Source organism: Dunckerocampus dactyliophorus, chromosome 7 (genome assembly GCF_027744805.1).
Source record: "Dunckerocampus dactyliophorus isolate RoL2022-P2 chromosome 7, RoL_Ddac_1.1, whole genome shotgun sequence".
Lineage (NCBI taxonomy): Eukaryota > Metazoa > Chordata > Actinopteri > Syngnathiformes > Syngnathidae > Dunckerocampus > Dunckerocampus dactyliophorus.
The window spans coordinates 26107337-26127047 of NC_072825.1; the positions used below are offsets into that span (position 1 = coordinate 26107337).

General features: G+C 37.4%; 2 protein-coding genes across 3 annotated transcripts in view; both read right to left on the reverse strand.

Moving 5' to 3' along the window:
* nbn (nibrin) overlaps positions 1-2658 on the reverse strand; it is a 28407-nt gene extending 25749 nt beyond the window's left edge. Inside the window, exons 1-6 of the mRNA XM_054782213.1 lie at positions 2508-2658; positions 2046-2167; positions 1826-1953; positions 1588-1747; positions 760-863; positions 561-678 (exon numbers count right to left, since the gene is read on the reverse strand). Coding sequence (XP_054638188.1) covers positions 561-678; positions 760-863; positions 1588-1747; positions 1826-1953; positions 2046-2167; positions 2508-2538 — 663 coding nt within the window. The 5' untranslated portion in view covers positions 2539-2658. The remainder of the gene's footprint in view (positions 1-560; positions 679-759; positions 864-1587; positions 1748-1825; positions 1954-2045; positions 2168-2507) is intronic.
* Positions 2659-3111: 453 nt separating this feature from the next.
* LOC129185793 (prostate-associated microseminoprotein-like) lies at positions 3112-12429 on the reverse strand. Of its 2 annotated transcripts, none has more exons than XM_054783263.1 (4): positions 12354-12429; positions 4735-12251; positions 3560-3668; positions 3112-3492 (listed from the first exon to the last, which is right to left on the reverse strand). In XM_054783263.1, exons 2-4 carry the CDS (start codon positions 4844-4846, stop codon positions 3318-3320), a joined length of 396 nt encoding a protein of 131 aa, XP_054639238.1. In that variant the 5' UTR covers positions 4847-12251; positions 12354-12429; the 3' UTR covers positions 3112-3317. The 2 variants fall into 2 exon arrangements, with proteins under 2 accessions (XP_054639238.1, XP_054639239.1); XM_054783264.1 differs by having other exon boundaries at positions 4735-4848; positions 4925-12415.
* Positions 12430-19711: the final 7282 nt, after the last annotated feature.

A 19711-nucleotide genomic window follows, 5' to 3' on the forward strand; every position in this document is an offset into this window, starting at 1 on the left:
GTTCTGGTTTGGAGAGTTTTTTGTTATTTTTTGAGTGATGATCTTAAACTTTTGATCAGATGATAAACAGCCTATTTCAGTTTCATTGTTGTTTTCAATAAATTACTTTTTCAAAGTACTTTTTGTCTCACTCACCCTTCTTGTTTTTGCATATTGTAGCTCTACTTAAAACCTCATTAAGATCAAAATGTGTAAAATGCAAATTCTAGCAATTTTTCAACTGGTCTTAAGATTTTGATCAGGTCTGTGTATGTATGTTCAAAATAAAAAATGTAAATCAATCAATCCAGCGTGTTTTTGTGGCTCGCTCCAAGAGAAGAAATCATTAGTTGTCCCCTTTGAGAAAACTCCAGAGCAGAGCGACAATCCCTGAGGATCTCCGGATGGATGGCAGCCTAGCAACTAACCCTTAGCTCACAAGATCATGTGACTGGAGCAGCAAACAACCAGTAACCATGTCTAAAAATACTTTTCTTTTATAGAACAGTGAATTGTTTGGCAGGTAAATTATCTCCCCTTGCTTCTGGTGTTCTAGAAATTAATCCAGGATGTGACAATACCTGTTTAGCACTGAGAAATATGAAGGTTGTTCCTGCAAAAAGCTGTTTGCGTTTGACATCCGGCTGCAGGTTAACATCCTCTTCATTCAAGCTGGGCTCATCAATGTCAGGAGTGAATCTAAAAACGGAGCAGAACAAATGAGCTCAATCAGCCGGTGGAACGTCAGAACAAGAAAAAAACTACACAATGGCACCGTACCTCTCAGGTTTCGGAGGGGGTAACTTCTGCTGGGTCGCTTTGCTGAGCTCTGAGAAGAACTCAGGCTTCACGATAGGACGGCAGCACAGCAGAGCAGAAATGGTCTAAAATTGAGGTACAGAGGAACTCATTTATGTCAACGCCTCTCAGACTGGCATAAGCGGTTGTCGACATAGCAGTAACTGAAATTAGCCATTGCATGCACTTGTAAATTTGTCCAGAGACATAAGGGGGATGGGTGATAAAGGACTTTTTAACCTACGACAGTTTGTTGACATGGTTTTCCTCCATTTGTGCATATTTTATATAGATTCTTCTATTCTTCTATTTTCTACTCTAATCTAGATGCTGTTGTATTTTTGTTGTATGTCTTGTGACGATAAAGTTTTTCTTTCTTCCAGTGGCTGACAATCTAAAAAAAAAAAAGCACATTTTGTTTGTTTGTTGTGGTAGAATCCAGGTTAATACAGCCATGCCCACGTTTTAAGGCTGTGTAACTAGACAGCAGTCATGTTGCTGTTGTCGTTTCACACTTTATTTAACAATACCAGTGTTTCCCGCAAATTTGACCATAGGTCATTCTCCAACCGCTGCAGCTATACTGCGGCCCTGTGAGAAGTATTTCATACCACAACACATGTCAACAATAATGGACTTATTTTTCACAGAAATGACCCCTTTGGATCTCAAATTTTATGCAAAAAAAAAAGCGGTCGACCGTGTCTACATAGACGGGTTGTCAACATAAACGGGGCCCAGGTTGAATAAAAACAGACACACGTTAATGCTACAGACATAAGGACACAGCGGTAAAGTGAACTTTCTGACCTTGATGGTGACTTTAACAGAAGGCATGACCAGGTGGGTACAGGCCTTACTCCACGTGTTGACTAGCGTTCCTCCCAGCAGCTGCAGAGCCTGAGAGAGGGCTGCTTTGCCGTCGTTGTCCAAGCAAGAAGAACACACAACCAGCTTCTGATGAGCCACACTGGTAAGCAGGAAAAGAAAGAAAGAATTAATTAATTCATATTTTATTGATGATACGGCCAGGTGTTTTTCCCACTACCTGAATTTGGAATGAAAGACTCCAAATGTAACACTGTCCCCTGACTTCACATTCACTGGAGTGTTCTCAGTCAGGCGCTGGCTGTTGACGACAGTGCCATACTTGGAGGTGTCCTTCAGAGTCAGAGTCTTGACATGAAATACATGACAAAACGGTTATACACGTGCAGATGTTCCTAATAAAGGTTTATAACAAATGTCTTTGAATATACTGCTCTTACTTGATCAGTAGCAATGAAGTGAGCATGGGCTCTGCTGATAGACTGGTCATTAGGCAGCAGAATTTCACAGTTCTTGCGACCCACCACATATTCTTTACCAGAGAGGAGATAGTGGGTCTCACCTGTCAATAACAAGAGCTTTTTTTATTTACTGCCTTGTCATACTCTCTAACCCAGGGGTCTGAAGTTTTCCATTGAGGGCCTCATACAGAAACATTGAAGACATTTTCTGCATTAACGATGCTAAAACCAAATGCCGCACTTTGGAATCTCTGGTACACAACACACATAATAAACATTGTTTAAAGAAAAAAAGAAAAGACAAAACTAGTATTTTGCCATGTACTTTAAGGTTTCATCAATGACACTTTCCAGTCAGAAAGTAGTTAAGTCATACTGATTGTATTTCATTTACTACCTAAGTTCATTCGTTAAAATATCAGTAAAGACAGAAACTGCTACCTGCCGGCTCCACTGGAATCAGAATCCACATTTCGGTGATATTCTTCTTTGTAATAAATGGAAATGACACGGACTTAAAAAAGTGTTGAAACAACCAGAATGAATCACATAGTGTTTTTGCCACTATCAACACGCAATGCCCGCGCGATTACGTGACGTCACAATGCTGCGCCAGTGTTTTCTTCTTCTACTCCTCTTTTCCCGGCAATTACATGTTTTTGTTATGTGTGTTTTTACGCATTACTGCTCCTAGGGGCATTATGGTGTTATTACAAAAATAAACCAACAATACCATAAACCACGATCAACATTAAATGAAAGGGCAGTGCACGAGCTTAAGAAATAATTAAATGTAGAATGCGTGGCCTTCAAATATAAAAAACATAGGCATAACATAAATTCAAGTAGATTTTTTATTGTTTTTGTTTATCAATGAATATTTTTAAGATTATTCTTTAAAAATATAATATAAGTATTTTTATATGAATGTCAGAAAAGTAAAAGATGCAAAAATCCTTGCTATTGTATTATATATGTATTTTTTAATGTATTTTTATTTTTTTATTATTTTTCAAAAGACATCAAAATACATTTAGATGGATGATACGCAACATTTATTCATGAACTTGAGGTAATTAATTAATTTCTGCAGCCTCATTAACAGCAAAACATCAGAATGTGAAATACAGTACACATACAGTAATATCATGTGATACCTGAAATATCAGCAGTTTATCTACAAGGTGTAATAATAACGATTAGAGGGGAAATAAAAATACATTAATTCCAATTTGCACAAGTCTCTGGGGCTCAAAACAGGGGTTCATTATCTGACTTCCACGACAGGCCCGCGGCAGGTCGGAGGCGGCCTCGCCCCCACAGGCAGGGCAGCTTGTGATTGGCTCTCATCACAACAACGCTGGTACAAGAGCCTGGCTTGAGGATGATCTCACACCACTCTGGATAGTCCACAGGCTTTGAACCGCTGAAGGAAAGACCCAAATCGTGTTAGTGTACAATAAAATAACATTTGTGGGGTGGGATGTACTTACTGGTCACAGCACCCCACTCCAAAAGGCTCCATGCAGACACACTGGTAACAATCAGTGGTTGTCCAGCTCTCTCCTATGCCATACACCTGTCCCATGTACTCACAGCTCCCTGAAATAAAAAACAGTGTGACATAGTTCATGAATTTGCTTTAGAAAGGTTGATTAGTGGGACAAAAGTGTTAATAACAATAATACAAGCACAAATGATCTATTCTTATACACTATTGATAATGTGTGCAACAGATGCTCCAAAGACTGCCATTTTAGGGTTGGGTTGTACAGCCACTCTAGAAGATGCAACTATTCTGTTTCATATCCCACTTTTATTCAAATGGACCATTATGCATCATTTATCAATGTACTATAATTGTAAACAGTGTATCGACGAATACAGTAGTTCATATTAGTAGTGTTTGTACAAAAGCAGGCTTCGCTACATGTCTTAAAATAAATCCCGAACTATGCGTCAGTCAGCTATAGACGTGACAGCTGTAAATTTGATCATTTTGTTTTTCTCCCGCGAATATGCTACCCTAGCATAATGTTGCTGTTAAAATGTGAGTGTAATGTTAGCACTTTAGCTCTAGCTATGCTAGTGTTGCTAACGTCCTCCTGTCCCATTCCTTGTTACGTTGTTGTACAGTATGTGATATATGACTGAGAAACGTGTATAAAGCGTATTGTGAGGGGTTTTACAGCCTTAAAGGGATAGTTTGGATAGTATGACATCCCCATCAGCAGTGTAGTCCAATAACAGCAACTTGCCCCCCACTTGGTCTCCAAAGTTCAGTTCTGGTCAGATTTCTGTGATGAAGAACGCTGTTATTGGACTACAATGCTGATGGGGATGTCACACAACTTCATGTCAAAAAATCCAAACTATCCCTTTAAAACATATATAATAATTGTAAACAAATAGAGTTGGCTACTTCGTAGATTTCACTTATTGCGGGCTATTTTGGGAACCTAACCCAGTGATAAATGAGGGAACACTACATGAAGAATACTATAATATGGGAACTTTCGACATCATGTTGCATTTTACATATAGTGTCTGTGCGAGTTACACATGTTGTACAATTATGAATAATGTCAGACAAGGGATACATCTTAAAGGCTGCTGGACACATGTGACATGAAAAAGTGAAAGTGAAGTAACTCGATCCAGCACGGACCTTTGGTGTTGAAGAAGCACTCCCCGCTGTTGTAAAGCGAAGAGGAGGGCGAGCTGCCACCGAGGAGGACCACCACGCACGCCAAGAAAACACCCGCTGTTGCTTTTGCCATCCCTGCAAAACCATCCCGAGAAGCACAAGTGGAAAGAAACACACATCCAAAACCACCACACTGTTGGGCGCGTCTTACCTTACGATGTCCTTCCTTGACTTGAATGTGCACTATGCTTCCATTCACTCGCTTGCTGCGTCTCCTCTTCCAATGCCGCCCATGGACGGTGGTCTCACATTTTTATACGGCAGCGGTGTGTCTTCATTATCTCTGCACTGATTTCCCATTACTTCTTACAATGTGTACACACACACACACAACCTCAACCTGCTCATTAATGGTCATCCTATATCTGCGTGCACACACGCTGACGTTATTATTACAATGCCAGTTAACCTGAAAGTATACAGTGTGCACTCTTTCAGATAACATTTGTCCATGGGGGCTTTTTTGGAGCCTTGACTACACCATCCATGCAGCCTATTCTTCTGCACGTGGGTACACACCAACCCTTGACCTTTACTCATTCATTGCCCTCAGGATCGTTTGTGGATTTGAACACAAAATCAGGCCAAAAAAAACGTCAAAAGTTGGAATCGGTGCGGTCTTCCGAAAGGAACATAAAGCTTGTTAATAGCCACCAATGAATCATGAGCTAAACTCGCTGATGCGCATCAGTCGTCTAATTCAATTTCATATCAGATGCGTAATGAACGATCATTGAAAGCAGTGTGATGCTAATTGGGTCTTCTTTCCATTTAAAAAGTCTCTTTAAAGTGGTCTGCAGTAACAAATACCAAGCCTGCAAGCCTTAAGAAACAAAATATAGTGCCACTACACAAGTAAAGCCATGATATTACAAGAAAAAACTCATGTATAATCAAATAATATCGGCGATACCCACACGTGCTTCTGAATATGCAGACTTACAAAGCCATCGACTGGACGGAGTTGTAACGACAAGCCACTGAGACACACCATTTTCAGGTGAGTGTGACCGAGGAGGCGCAGGTAGTGTCAAATAAAAAAATTAAATCTAATAAACAGTAGTGCTAAATTCTTCTGTGGCGGTTCTTAATGAATTGTGGTGGGCCGCCACAAATGAATGAATGTACGGAAAACTTGTTGTTGTAATATGACGCAGAGAAAGCTGGCTAATCTGCGTTTTTTGGTTGTTTCCTGAACTTTTTTTTTGTTGTTATGATGGACTAGCTTAGTAACAGAGTTTTCCAAAAGACATATTTAAACGATTTGTAGTAGTTACAAAGTATACCAGATGTCACACGATTAGAACGTGACCGCATATTAGCCGCAGGGTTATAAGTTTACAAAATGAAAATGGCCAAGAGCTACTCCTCTTTGTAACATTTATTTTCATAGCTTATTTCGAGCCAAACAAAGCGAATATGCTTGTTTCACCAGAACATTCACAAAATGCTGGGATCCACAACTCACATTTTCTATTTCAGAAAGCCTTTCTTTCTAGTGTTCTCACATGATTTACTTTGGTAACACTTTACAATTAGGTACACAAAATTAAAGTAGTTCATGAGGAACGAACCAACCTAACCCTAACGCTAACCACTACTCATTAGTTACTCATGAGTTTTTCATTAGTTCCTCGGTAACTACTCTAAATTGATGTGCCTTAGTTCCTCAGTAACTACTCTACACATTAGTTCCTCATTAGTTCGTCATTAGTTCCTCAGTAACTGTCACATTTTGCTTGTCGCTCTGCTGCCGCCTGTCTGCTATTTGTCTGCAGTGCACCCCAGCCGGTGAAAGCGGAGACACCGGAGCGCACCTGCAGACAATTATCACCCTGGACTCTTAAGCAAGGCAGCAGCAGCACTCCAGTGCCAGATTGAACTCCCTGATGTCCTACCCTTTGCTACCGCTCAGTCCGGCTCCTTACCCTTTGCCCTGCTTTCTGGCTCAGTATATCATTCTGTATCTTGTCCGCTCTGTGCTAAGGTTAGTTGCTGCTTAGGTTTGCCTGGTTGTTTTTTCGTTACTGTTCTTAGTTTTTTTTCCTGAAAGCCTTCTGCTGTCAGTGTTTTTTGTTTGTGTTACCCAGTGTGCATTTTCTTGTGTTGTACTTTTCTCTTGTGGACACCTTTTGTTAGATTAAACCTTCTGTTTTATAGGTTTTTGCTCTTATTTCTGCATTGGGATCCAGACCCTCCGTCGTGGCTTGTGCCACTCTTAACAGTAACTACTCTAAATGTATGTGCCGTAGTTCCTCAGTAACTACTCTACACATTAGTTCTTCATTAGTTCTTCATCAGTTCCTCAGTAACTACATACTCTAAACTTATGTGCCTTAGTTTCTCAGTAACTACTCTACACATTAGTTCTTCATTAGTTCTTCATCAGTTCCTCAGTAACTACATACTCTAAATTTATGTGCCTTAGTTCCTCAGTAACTACTCTACACATTAGTTCTTCATTAGTTCTTCATCAGTTCCTCAGTAACTACATACTCTAAATTTATGTGCCTTAGTTCCTCAGTAACTACTCTACACACTAGTTCCTCATTAGTTCTTCATTAGTTCCTGAGTAACTTCTCAAAATTATGTGCCTTAGTCATTAGTTCCTTATCAGTTCTGCATTAGTTCCTCAGTAACGACAGTATTTCTGTGTACCTTATTGTAAAGTGTGACCTTTATTTTTTTGGGGGCAGATAGTATTGTTGATCCAAATGCCCTTTGCCCTAAAAAAAGTCATACCAAATGCCCTAAACACATTTTGTCTGCCAGGGCAAAGTGTAAGATACTGTCACGCTGTTATATAGATTTTATTTGACCTTTTTTGATGTTTTGTTGTTATGAATTTTTGGAGCCGGACCGGAGCAGGAGGGGATGGAAAAGAAGAGAAAAAAAGAAGAGTGGGGGTAATGCGTGGACAAGAGGGGTACATTACAGAGACAGACAAGAACAACAGCAACAACAATTGTAACGACAACAACAAAATAAACAGAAACAAACAGGACTACACCAGCAAATGTCTTTGATGGACAAAAAGTCCATAATGGAGAGGACAAAATAATATCAACAGCCACAGTGATAAAACTAAACTGAAACAGTCATCCTTATTGTTGGTAATAATCGAAATGAAAATGTTAACCATGACATTGAACAGAATGACAATAACTGTAATGCACACAACTGTAATAACTATAATCGTATAGCCGGCATCACCGTCACTGTAATAAAGCCAACAACATGGCTTTGTCCTGTCTAAGTGAATGATATTCCCCAATGAATAAATGGCATGTTACGTTCAGGTTCACTCCTTTGAAATACGACTTTAGTCCTGTAACTTTACACCCTTTTTCTCCTCGTTTTACAATGCATTACTTTTCAGTGTTTCCCTGATACGGATTAAGATCTATGCTAGTCTAAAAAGGAGAGGAGGGATATTCTATATGTTAAAGAATGGCTTTTATTGTCACACAAGGGTTTGTTTGAGTAAACCGCATTGTGTCTTCAGATAAGATGGACACACACACACGCACACAAAGTGCGTTACATTCATTATGTGGAGTTTGAAATGATTTTTTTCAGTAAGGGATGGCAGTGATAAATTAGAATTGTGATTTCATATAATGTGAATTTTGCAATGTTACCCACATTTAATGGCATTAACATGGCAGAAAATACTTCTACTACTACCAGCGGATTTAGGGTTAGGGTTTTAAATATGGGCCACATGGACAAGTGGCCATGGAGGCATTCTCTAGGGGGCATGCAAGGACAAGGGGTGGGGGAAAGATTCAGATTCATTCATTTATGCTCAGCGCTCATTTGGCGGCCTCAATACTGCTCACATGACGTGCATAAGACCAAAGCGAGTGTCAAACATAGACTCCTAAACATATTTTGACAAACTTGCACAGGAAATGGTGCAAGTCAACCATTGCTTATTTGTTAACAGCAGCTAAGCAAACATTCAACCCCACAGCACAAAAAACATACAGTAGGTTCATTAACTCGAACCTCACTCAACGAAAGTGCAAAAGTACGCAAGCGATAGTATTACAATATTACGTATATTAAATATTACAAAACATGTCAATATGGACCCACTTTTCATAGAAATGACCGCTTTGGAACGCAACTTTATGTCTGCAAAAGAGGTTGAGCATGTACGTCGACATAAGCGGGCACTTTTTAGTAATAACAACACATAGTCCACTTCTGTGAACAGTCCCAGTCAACACTTTGTCTGTGCACAAAAAGTAGGGGGGAGCGGATTGATCGATATATCATAGTGATGCCAAGGGTAGTATCAGTATTGAATCAATACTAGTGCCAATATTTTGCAGTTGTCTTCCATTTTTATTTTCACTAGTATCTGTGTTTTTGTTGTGTTGTTTATATTGCTACATTTTTGCTATAGTTCCATTTATATATAGCGTTGAACAGGCCCTCGCACCCCCACGCAGCTCAGAGTTGACACAAGTCAGAGGGCATGCGCGTCCCATTTCCTGTCGCCACTAGGTGGCACTAAACAAATTCAGGACGTGACCTACTATATCTTCAAGGTGTGGTCTTCATCATACGTACCAATTATGATGAAGATCTGACCTTGGGGAGCTGAGTTATTACAGTTTATTGACGAATTGTCAGATTATTCATCAAAGTTCGTTTCCATGCCCCGCCCACACACTTCTTTTGTGCATCCTATCATGACTGACGTCTCCACCAAATTTTGTGACAATCCGTGCAACTGGTGGCTAAAGGCTAATTTTTTCAAAATTGAGAGGGGGCGCCACTGAGTGAGTTCTGGGAGGTTGTATTTGGGACCCCTGAAATATAAAATTTCTCGCCAGAATTTTGGTGAATTTTCATACATGTTAAATGGGAGGAAAGTCGCATAATAATAATAATAATAAGAAGAAGAAGAAGAAGAAGAAGAAGAAGAAGAAACATAGCAGTTTCAAGAGGGCCTTCGGACCGCTTGCGCTAGGTGCTCGGACACTAATAATCATAATAATAATAATAATAATAATAATAATAATAATAATAATAATAATAATAATAATAATATTTGAATTAAAATCTCATGATCAACACATTAAATGCAAAGTCCCCAAAAATTTCAAATAAAAAGTATCAGTATTGGTGTGGGCAATACTGGCCCTGTATTACTTGATACATTGCAAAATTTTCAGCTTGGCCGAGCTGAAGGTCAAACAGATTTGGAAAATGACAGAGTGCATGGATGGAAGGGTTATGACTGTGATTGATAAGAAGGCTGGCTAGTTTGCTCACTTTAATCGATGAAAACAAACAAGTTAGACGGGGGAATTTTGTTTTTTCATGTAGTTGCACGATGCACACGTTGATCTTCTCCTACAAAAACCAAGACATTTACTTCATAAATATCCATGTTTGAGGTGTACTGTATTACCATTTTGCTTTGACCGAGAGCACTGATAATTCATCTTACAATGCAATTAAAAATAATAATGCACTCTGTTGCGTAGTGAGAAGAGAAGCTCTCCCGGGCATCAGACTATCCCTCCATTGCTATTTCCAACAGGCCCAACAGGCTCGCTGCAGCCAATAGTCAAACCTGAACGTTTAGTCCACATTCTTCTGATGAATGTTTACTGAACTGACGCCTATATTCAAGCTCCCGGGCTGCTGAGAGATTACTTGTGTCTTATTTCAAGAACCCCTTGACGCATTTCGGGAACTTATCATCAGCTTATCAAAACCACAGCGTCCGTGTGATGTCACATTTGCATCGGATGGAGTAGCCGGCAAGGACGTTTATGTCACACATCGGTGACCTGCATTTTCCAGCCAACGACCCCATTAGGATTCCACTTATGAAGCTATTTTAGGAAAAAGACTGTTACATCAGCCTCTGAAAAATACATTTATTTAAGGGGTATCTGGATCCAATGCCACTCTTGTAGGATGGGAAGCTGCGTTAAACACAATCAGCCTCAATTGCAAATATAAGAGGAAATATAAGGAATAATAGTAAGAGTTCTGAACTAAATATTAAAGTAACAAATAAATCTAAAATAAATAACAACACGTTCTAAAAAAAAAATAAAAGGCAGAAAAAAAATCTAAGAAATAATAATGCAATTTCTCAAATATATTGAAGAACATTCAAAAATGAAAAATCAAAATAATGCCACACAAATAATATCAGATAAATCAATCAATAATCCCATAACCGTAGGGCCAATGGAAGAGAAACATAAAAATATAAGAAACAATAGTACAATTAGTAAAATAAAGACAATTTATATTGAAAAAAAAAAAAATCACATATTAACAAATCCAGATCTAATAATACTAATCATCATCATCATTGTCATAATACTAACACATTTTTAAAAATGAATGGAAAAATCCCGCAGAGGTAGCGGCACAAATGGTACAGAAACCATTTCTAAACTGTAAAATAAATATTTACATAAATAAATAAATTTTTAATAAAAAACAACTACAATAAATGCCCACAAACAGAAAAACCTAAGAAATAATGATGGGATTTTTCAAATAAATTCAAGTGCATTGCATAAAAAAATAAATCAAATTTAAATGGGAAAAATGTAATGAATGATTGAAATAATAATAATAATATATATAATAAATATTAATGGTATAAAAATGAATTAAAATCCCATAGCAATAGATAAACTAAAAATATATATCAAATAATAATATTGTACAATTTCTAAAATAAAATAAAATAAAAATAATAATAATAATAATAACAATAATAATAATAATTAAGTAAAAATAAATAATATAAAGTAACAATAATAAAAAAAATAATAAAGAAAATAACAAAAAATAAGCAATAATACAATTTCTAAAATAAAAAATAAAAATTACATCAGAATAAAATAATAAAATAATAAATAAATAATAATAATAAAATAAATAAAATATAACAACATGTAAAACACTGACAAAAAAATAAATAAATAAACTTAGCCATAGGAAGAAAAGTGGTGGAGATGAATTACTTTCCTCCTCTCTCTGTTGTTGGCACAAAGGCCATTGTGTAATGTGACCGGTGCAAACATTTTGAAGTACAAACAAGTCTGCTCACAAAACAGGATGCAAATCCGCATAAAGAAAAGTCAACAATGAAACGCAAGCACGTTCAACTTTCACGCTGTATCGCCGTTTATTCAGTTTGTGGAGAGAACAAATCAAATTCTGACAGAGGACTACTGTGAATAGTAGTATAATATTTATCCACACTTGTCACCAAACAGCATTATTGTATTTCCATGAAAACACATAGACGTTTACAGCCAGTATAAGCAAGTACCTTTGTCACAGCTTGTTTGCATGGACGTCAATGCCAGACTCTGTAGGAATATGTCTGATATTTAGTTGACATAGTCAAGCACAAGAACAACCGAATATCAAACATATCACACAGCCTCCAGCTGATCACAACATCTCCTGCCTGCAGTGGCAGCCTAAAGTGGCGACACAAAGCAGTCAAAACATGAACAGAGATTCAAAAGTCAAAAACACAACATAATCTCCAGTAAACCACATGCAAACATGACAACACTTACCAAGATGGCAACAAAAACCTTTAAAAAAAAAAAAAAGAAAAAAAAAGTCATACTTGACAAACATGAAATGTTAAAAATGAGTGTGTGAGAAATTCCTTAGTGGGACACCTTTTATATACACAGCCCAGGGATTTTTTTAATGAGTGGGGGGCACTCTTGTCAGGGACACCCGTGTTCACACACATTCACTGCTGTGTGTAATTAGGGCTGTATTGATCCAGGCCTGTAGCCTTTCCTCCCCACATTAGCAATGATCAATAGACACAATGTTCATCCCACAGTGAGCACACACACACACGCACACACACACGCACACACACAGGACTGCAGCTGCAAAATCAATTAACTTTCAGTTGTTGCCTGTAGGGAGGACACACATGAACATAGGTTGAACTTCAAAGTGAATAGTTGTAGGTTTACTCGCAACATGAATTAAAAAAAAAAAAAAATATATATATATATATATATATATATGTGTGTGTGTGTGTGTGTGTGTGTGTGTGTAATCTCTAACTGCAATTTTAGTTTAGTATTTAACTTAAAGTTCTTATTACTTGTAGTGATATATTTATTTATTATTTGAACCAATCCAATAAAAAAATAAAAAAAAAATAAAAAAAAATATATATATATATATATATATATATAACAAAAAACGCAAAATAGTAAATCCAAATACTCTTAACATTCTTTTTAAAAAAAAATGATCTTAAGGAGGTTCTAAGTAGAGCTTAAAAATGCAGAAAGAAGAAATGGGAGTAAGGAAAAAAATATTTGAGTAAGCAATTTATTGCAAACAAGCATTAAAGTGAAATAGGCTGTTCATCAGCTGATCAAAAGTTTAACGCCATAGATTAAAAAAAAAACAACATGAATTCCCCTCAAATAAAAACAAAATGTTGAAAAAAGGAGTGAGTAATGAGTAGCTGTCCCTTTCTTGTTAATCACCTCAAAAATGGGTTTGGGTATGCTTGATGCCAGTGTTTCCAGGAGGCGAGCGGAAATGCTGCTCCACGTGGTGAAGATGGCTCCACTATCTGGAAGTGACAGGGGAACATGTTGGATGGTCCAAAAGAGTGAGGTTATTCCTCTTTTTGCCAAAATTTTTGCTTTTAAAGGCTGTGGTCTTAAACATTTCATCAACTGGCAAACAACCTATTTCACCTTTATGCTTGTTTGCATTCAATTGCTTCGCCAAAAAAATGTGTCTATTGTGATTAATTATTATTATTATCATTCATTCATTTATTTATGCTGTTTAACCCTCAATAGTGTCGCAGGGGTAGCCTATCCCAGCTGACTTGGGCTGCGGGAGGCACACAATAATAATAATAATAGGGCTGCTCGTGGTTAGCATGTTGGCCACACAGTCAGGAAATCAGGAAGACCTGGTTTTGAATCTCCGTTTGGGCATCTCTGTGTGGAGTTTGCATGTGTGTGAGTGGGTTTTCTGTTCCAAAAACATGCATGTTAGGTTAATTGGAGACTCTAAATTGTCCATAGGTATGAATGTGAGTGTGAAAGGTTGTTTGTCTATATGTGCCCTGCCATTGGTTGGCGACCAGTCCAGGGTGTACCCAGCCTCTCGCTCCAAGTTAGCTGGGATAGGCTCCAGCATGCCCCCACGATCCTAGTAAGGATAAGCGGCATAGAAGATGGATGAGTGGATAATAATAATACATTAATTACAATATAGATGTAAGTGTAATATAATATATTTGTAAGTGTAATAAATGAACACAGTTTATGTGTTTTTCTCCTGTTGCAGCTGCATCCTATACTGTATAGATGTATGAATAAATGTGCTGTTTATACAGCATGTTCACCATTGAATCCAGTACACACCCACACAGATTAGTTGTCAGGTGAATGTAGTAGAACTGGATGTGAAAGGGAGGTTTCAACTGATGATGCATCAAGGTAACCACGACTGCATATCTTTATGACAGTGAAATGTCCCAACATACCGTTTCTTATTACATTTCTGTGTAATTATTCCTATACTTATAAATCATTTCTTTTCCTCAATAAAAACATTAGTTTGTTGTCGCTGGAGCCAATGAAGGGTTGCCATATGCTATAAAACACAATGACGAACAAACGAAGTCTTCATTGTGACATTTATTTGAATATAAGTGGTTTTTTTTCTTGTTTATGAAGTCAGTGTGGCTAACTAACCCAACTGACCAACACCACCAGCATCCGCTCCTGTGACGACCTTGTCAGCCTATTGGGGCAGAATGACAGCCCTTTGATTGGCTAATTGTGAGCCTGGGGGCACTTTTTAATACAGACACTCAAACAGATGGAGCACCAAGCAGGGGCAAAGTCAAACATGAACAAAAGGTTACATTTAAATGTTTTTAAAAGTCTTGTTACACGAAGTATTATATGTTTAAACACATATGGTGTGTCTTTTTCTAATAGTGTCAGTCACGAGCGAAGAGAAAGCATTTATTGCAGATATTCAGCAAAAAGCACGAGTCTCAATTTTGTCTTTTTTTTGTATTTCATTTTTTCAAAAATGTTGATAAAGGAAAAGTGTGTCTTCAGTTTTAATTATTTGGGCACAATAAGTGAAGTAAAAAAAAAAAAACAGACATAAAACCCACCACAAACACACAATTTAGAGAAAACAAGTCCATCCATCCATTTTCTATGCCGCTTCTCCTCATTAGGGTCGCGGAGAAAACAAGTCTTTAAAAAAAAAAATGTAAATGGGACTTATTTACTTTCTGCTACTTTTGTGATTTTTGAAACATTTTAATACACTAACAAAGATCCTTAAAAACAATGAATCGTTAAATATTGAGTAAAAAAATAACTGTCAGTCAATAAAAAGATGAATGCAAAATATATATTGTACATTAATTGACATTCATTTATTTTTTTCTCCAAAAATGACTTTTATGTATTTTTCTCAAAATGTTGTGATATTTTCTTTTTTACACAAAATCCCCAAATCACACAATTTGCTGAGAAAAAAAAGTCACATTATGGAAAGCAGGTATTTCCACACTTTTTCTTTGTTTGTACATATATAAAAAGGATTTACATTTATTTTTCGCTAGATATTATGATTTTTTTCCCCCATTATACACTCAAATTAGGTGATGACAAAAACGTTCCATTTAACACTTTTTATCATTGTGTACTAAAAAAGATTATTTATATATATATATTTAAAATCACCAAATTGGAGGGGAAAAAATTGTCCAGGAATGAAAAACATGCATCTGCAAGTTATTTTTACATTTCTGAACAACAAAAAACTAAATTAATTGAATTTTCACATGTGTTCTGTAAATTTTGTGATTGTTTAAACCAAAACATAAAATCATAGCATTTGGAAATAAAACAATTAAAAGTCAATTGTAATTGCACATCTATGAGTTTAAATACTTTTTTTTTTAAAACTAATCGTGAAAAAGATAGACTGTGACCATAAATGTCACGCCCTGTATCTCCGCTGGCGTGACAGGTTGGTTAAGTTCACCTTTTATGCATTAGTTCCGTTTACATGCTCGTATTTTGTGTTACTTCCGGTTTTCCTTTGTTCTATGTTCCACCATCTTTACTTTCCTACCCACACGCACCTGGCGCTGATTTGTTTCACTTCTATTTAGCTCAGCCGCGTACGTACTTCCTATTTTATGTGCATGTTTGTGCTTTACGCCAGTCGTTGCTGGATCCTTGTTGCTACTTTACATAGCATAAATAAAATATACGTTTTACCTGCACTTGGTCCCCGTGTTTGCTTCCTGGGTTCGCCGCCAGCAAAACACCATGCCTTCTTGGGACAATAAAACCAAGCAAATCAATGTGCTTAAATGAGGGGGCAGGATTACAGTACATGATATAAACACTTAATAAAGGTTACTACAATGAACTGTTAAATTTGATATCATCAAATACATTCTCAATACGTATCTGTGTTTCGTTTTTAGGTCACCTAAATATGAAATGGCTACACTGTGACAGATTGTGTCTCTCTCCCTCCATTTGCTCACAGTCATGATCATGTGCCAGCCTTCTTTATTTCACGTCACCATGACTTTAACGTGCAACCCACATACACGCAAAGCAATAATAAGCAGAGGAATTGCGAGTGCAAACATATCCTACCAGTCAGACAGGATGACACTCGAACCAGCCTTGTCTATCTACCTCTATGTCTTGCGCACAATGGAAAGTCGGGAAACAACATGTTGAACACAGGAGGTTTCATTTCACACAATTACAGTGATGTGAAAAAGTGATTTCTCTCTTTTTTTGTAGTTTTTTCAAAACACTGACTTCCCCCCACCTCTGCAATACAGTATAAGACAATGTAACAATATCAACAAAATGATAGAATTATTCCCTTTTTTTACACATACAGTGGTGTGCAGTATTTGCCCCCTTCCTGATTTCTTTTTTTCCCCATGTTTGTCACACTTAAATGTTTCACATCATCAAACAAATTTAAATATTAGTCATTGACAACACAACTGAACACAAAATGTAGTTTTTAAATGAAATGTTTTATTATTAAAGGAGAAACAAATCCAAACTTAGGTGGCCCTAGGTGAAAAAGTGATTGTCCCCTGTTAAAACATAACTTAACTGAGATTAATTGAGATCTATCAGTCTGGAAAAGGTTATAAAGCCATTTCTAAAGCTTTGGGACTCCAGCGAACCACAGTGAGAGCCATTATCCACAAATGGCGAAAATATGGAACAGTGGTGAACCTTCCCAGGAGTGGCCGGCCAACCAAGAGGTCACAAAAGACCCCACAACAACATCCAAAGAACTGCAGGCCACACTTGCCTCAGTTAAGGTCAGTGTTCATGACTCCAGCATAAGAAAGACACTGGGAAAAAACGCCCCGCATGGCAGACTTCCAAGACCAAAACCACTGCTGAACAAAAACAACATTAAGGCTCGTCTCAGTTTTGCCAGAAAACATCTTGATGATCCCCAAGACCTTGGGAAAAATAAAAAATAAAAGTTTAGCTTTTTGGAAGGTGTGTGTCCCATTACATCTATCATAAAAGTAACGGCGCATTTCAGAAAAAGAACATCATACCAACAGTAAAATGTGGTGGTGGTAGTGTGATGGTCTGGGGCTGTTTTGCTGCTTCAGGACCTGGAAGACTTGCTGTGATAAATGGAACCATGAATTCTGCTGTCTACCAAAAAAATCCTGAAGGAGAATGTACGACCATCTGTTGGTGACCTCAAGCTGAAACCAACTTGTGTTCTGCAGCAGGACAATGATCCAAAACACACCAGCAAGTCCACCTCTGAATGGCTGAAGAAAAACAAAATGAAGCCTTTGGAGTGGCCTAGTCAAAGTCCTGACCTGAATCCTATGGAGATGCTGTGGCATGACCTTAAAAAGGCGCTTCATGCTGGAAAACCCTCCAATGTGGCTGAATGACAACAATTCTGCAAAGATGAGTGGGCCAAAATTCCTCCACAGCGCTGTAAGAGACTCATTGCAAGTTATCACAAACGCTTGATTGCAGTTGTTGCTGCTAAGGGTGGCCCAACCACTTATTAGGTTACCAGTTACACAAGTAGGTTTGGATTTTTTTTTTCCACTAATAAAAAGTTTCATTTAAAAACTGCATTTTGTGTTCAGTCGTGTTGTCAATGACTAATATTTAAATGTGTTTGATGACAAACATGACAAACACGCAAAACAATAAGAAATCAGGAAGAGGGTAAACACTTTTGCACACAAATTTATGAGTAATAAAAGGGAAAAATTGTATCATTTTCTTGATATTGTTACATTGTCTCATACTGTATTGCAGAGGTGGGGGGAAGTCAGTGTTTTGCAAGTCTCAAATAAATAAATGTAAGTCTTTAATTTCAAGTTAAGTCTCCAGTAAAGGCATGCAGGTCCAAGTCAAGAGAAGATAGGTCGAGTCGGATCCGAAGTAACAGGCTTGAATTGTTTGAGTCCTTACAAGTCATAAGCACAAATAAAATGGCATTTAAAAAATGTGACAATCTATTAAATCCGACAAATGCAATGGATGCAATGAATTGCAGTTTTATTTTTTTAATAAAATAAAACCAGTGCGATAAGACTTAGTCACAGAAAAAAAATAATGTAATCCACACCCTTGTTGTTTGTTCTTAAACCTGACTGGATGTTAATAGGAGCATTCTTGATGGAAATTACATGCTGGTCACGTTAGTTGAATACAGTCGTCCCTCGCTTCATCGCCGTTCAAACACGTTTTTTCAAAAATGATTAAATGATTGCTGTTTTGCGGTTGACTATGGCCTATTATTAGTCCAAAAAATGCATATTCAAGCAAATGTTACGTGTTTTTGGCCTAAATTAATCATTTTCAAGCATAGAAATGTTCTAAATTAACTAACATATAAATACAGTTATGGTAATACAAGATGTTGAACTGTAGTCTAGACTGGCCACTACGTGTCACTAGTAACACACACCAGACTTGATCGTATTTTAGAATTACTTATCTCGCAACAGGCACAATAATAACATAATAATACCAGTCATCATATTAACACAGGGTACTGTTGTGGTCGTACTCCAGCTAAAACTCAATTCTGAATCCCTGACATCACTTCCTGTCCACACGTCCGGAAGACATTTATTGAAACACATGAGATTTATTTATGTCTTAAAGGAAAACTGCACTTTTTTGGGGAATTTTGCCCATCATCCACAGTCCTTGTGTGAGACATGAACACATATGGCTTTCTCTTTTCTGTGCGCTCTAAAGATATAGAAAGAGATAAAAAGTGACAGCTCATTACTGCACGTATGGGAACTGCTTATATCCGCCTATAAAGCATTCTCAAAAAGCCTCCAAAAAGCGGCAACAATGCCCCATTTGTGACATGCATATAACCAAGCTACAGCAACATTGTTATTATTATTAACATTGTTACTATGCTACTGCCGTATTGACACTTAGCCAGAACGCACTGGCTAGCTACTTGCCGACTAGCGACTAGCTTCACCACAGACTTGCCTGCAGCACATCAGCGTCGCGATCACCTCAGACCACGACAAAAAAGGTAAGGCTACATATTTGAGCTGACACCGCTGCTGCTGTGTTTTTATTTCTGAGTTTGGAAAAGTTAACACTCGGGGTAGGTGTTCATTTCTATGTTGCTATGTGAAATCAATGCGCCCAGGAAGGAAGTTCCGGTAATGCTTAAAAGGACCAAAATACAGCAAAATGCTGTAAGTATTACATGTTATCATGAATGTACCTGTTCCTACACAGTTACAGCATGTATATAAAACCATAAAACGTTTATAGTTTTCCTTTAAACATCTTATTTTCTCGAATTGTATCTACTATATTGGGTGATATGAGTG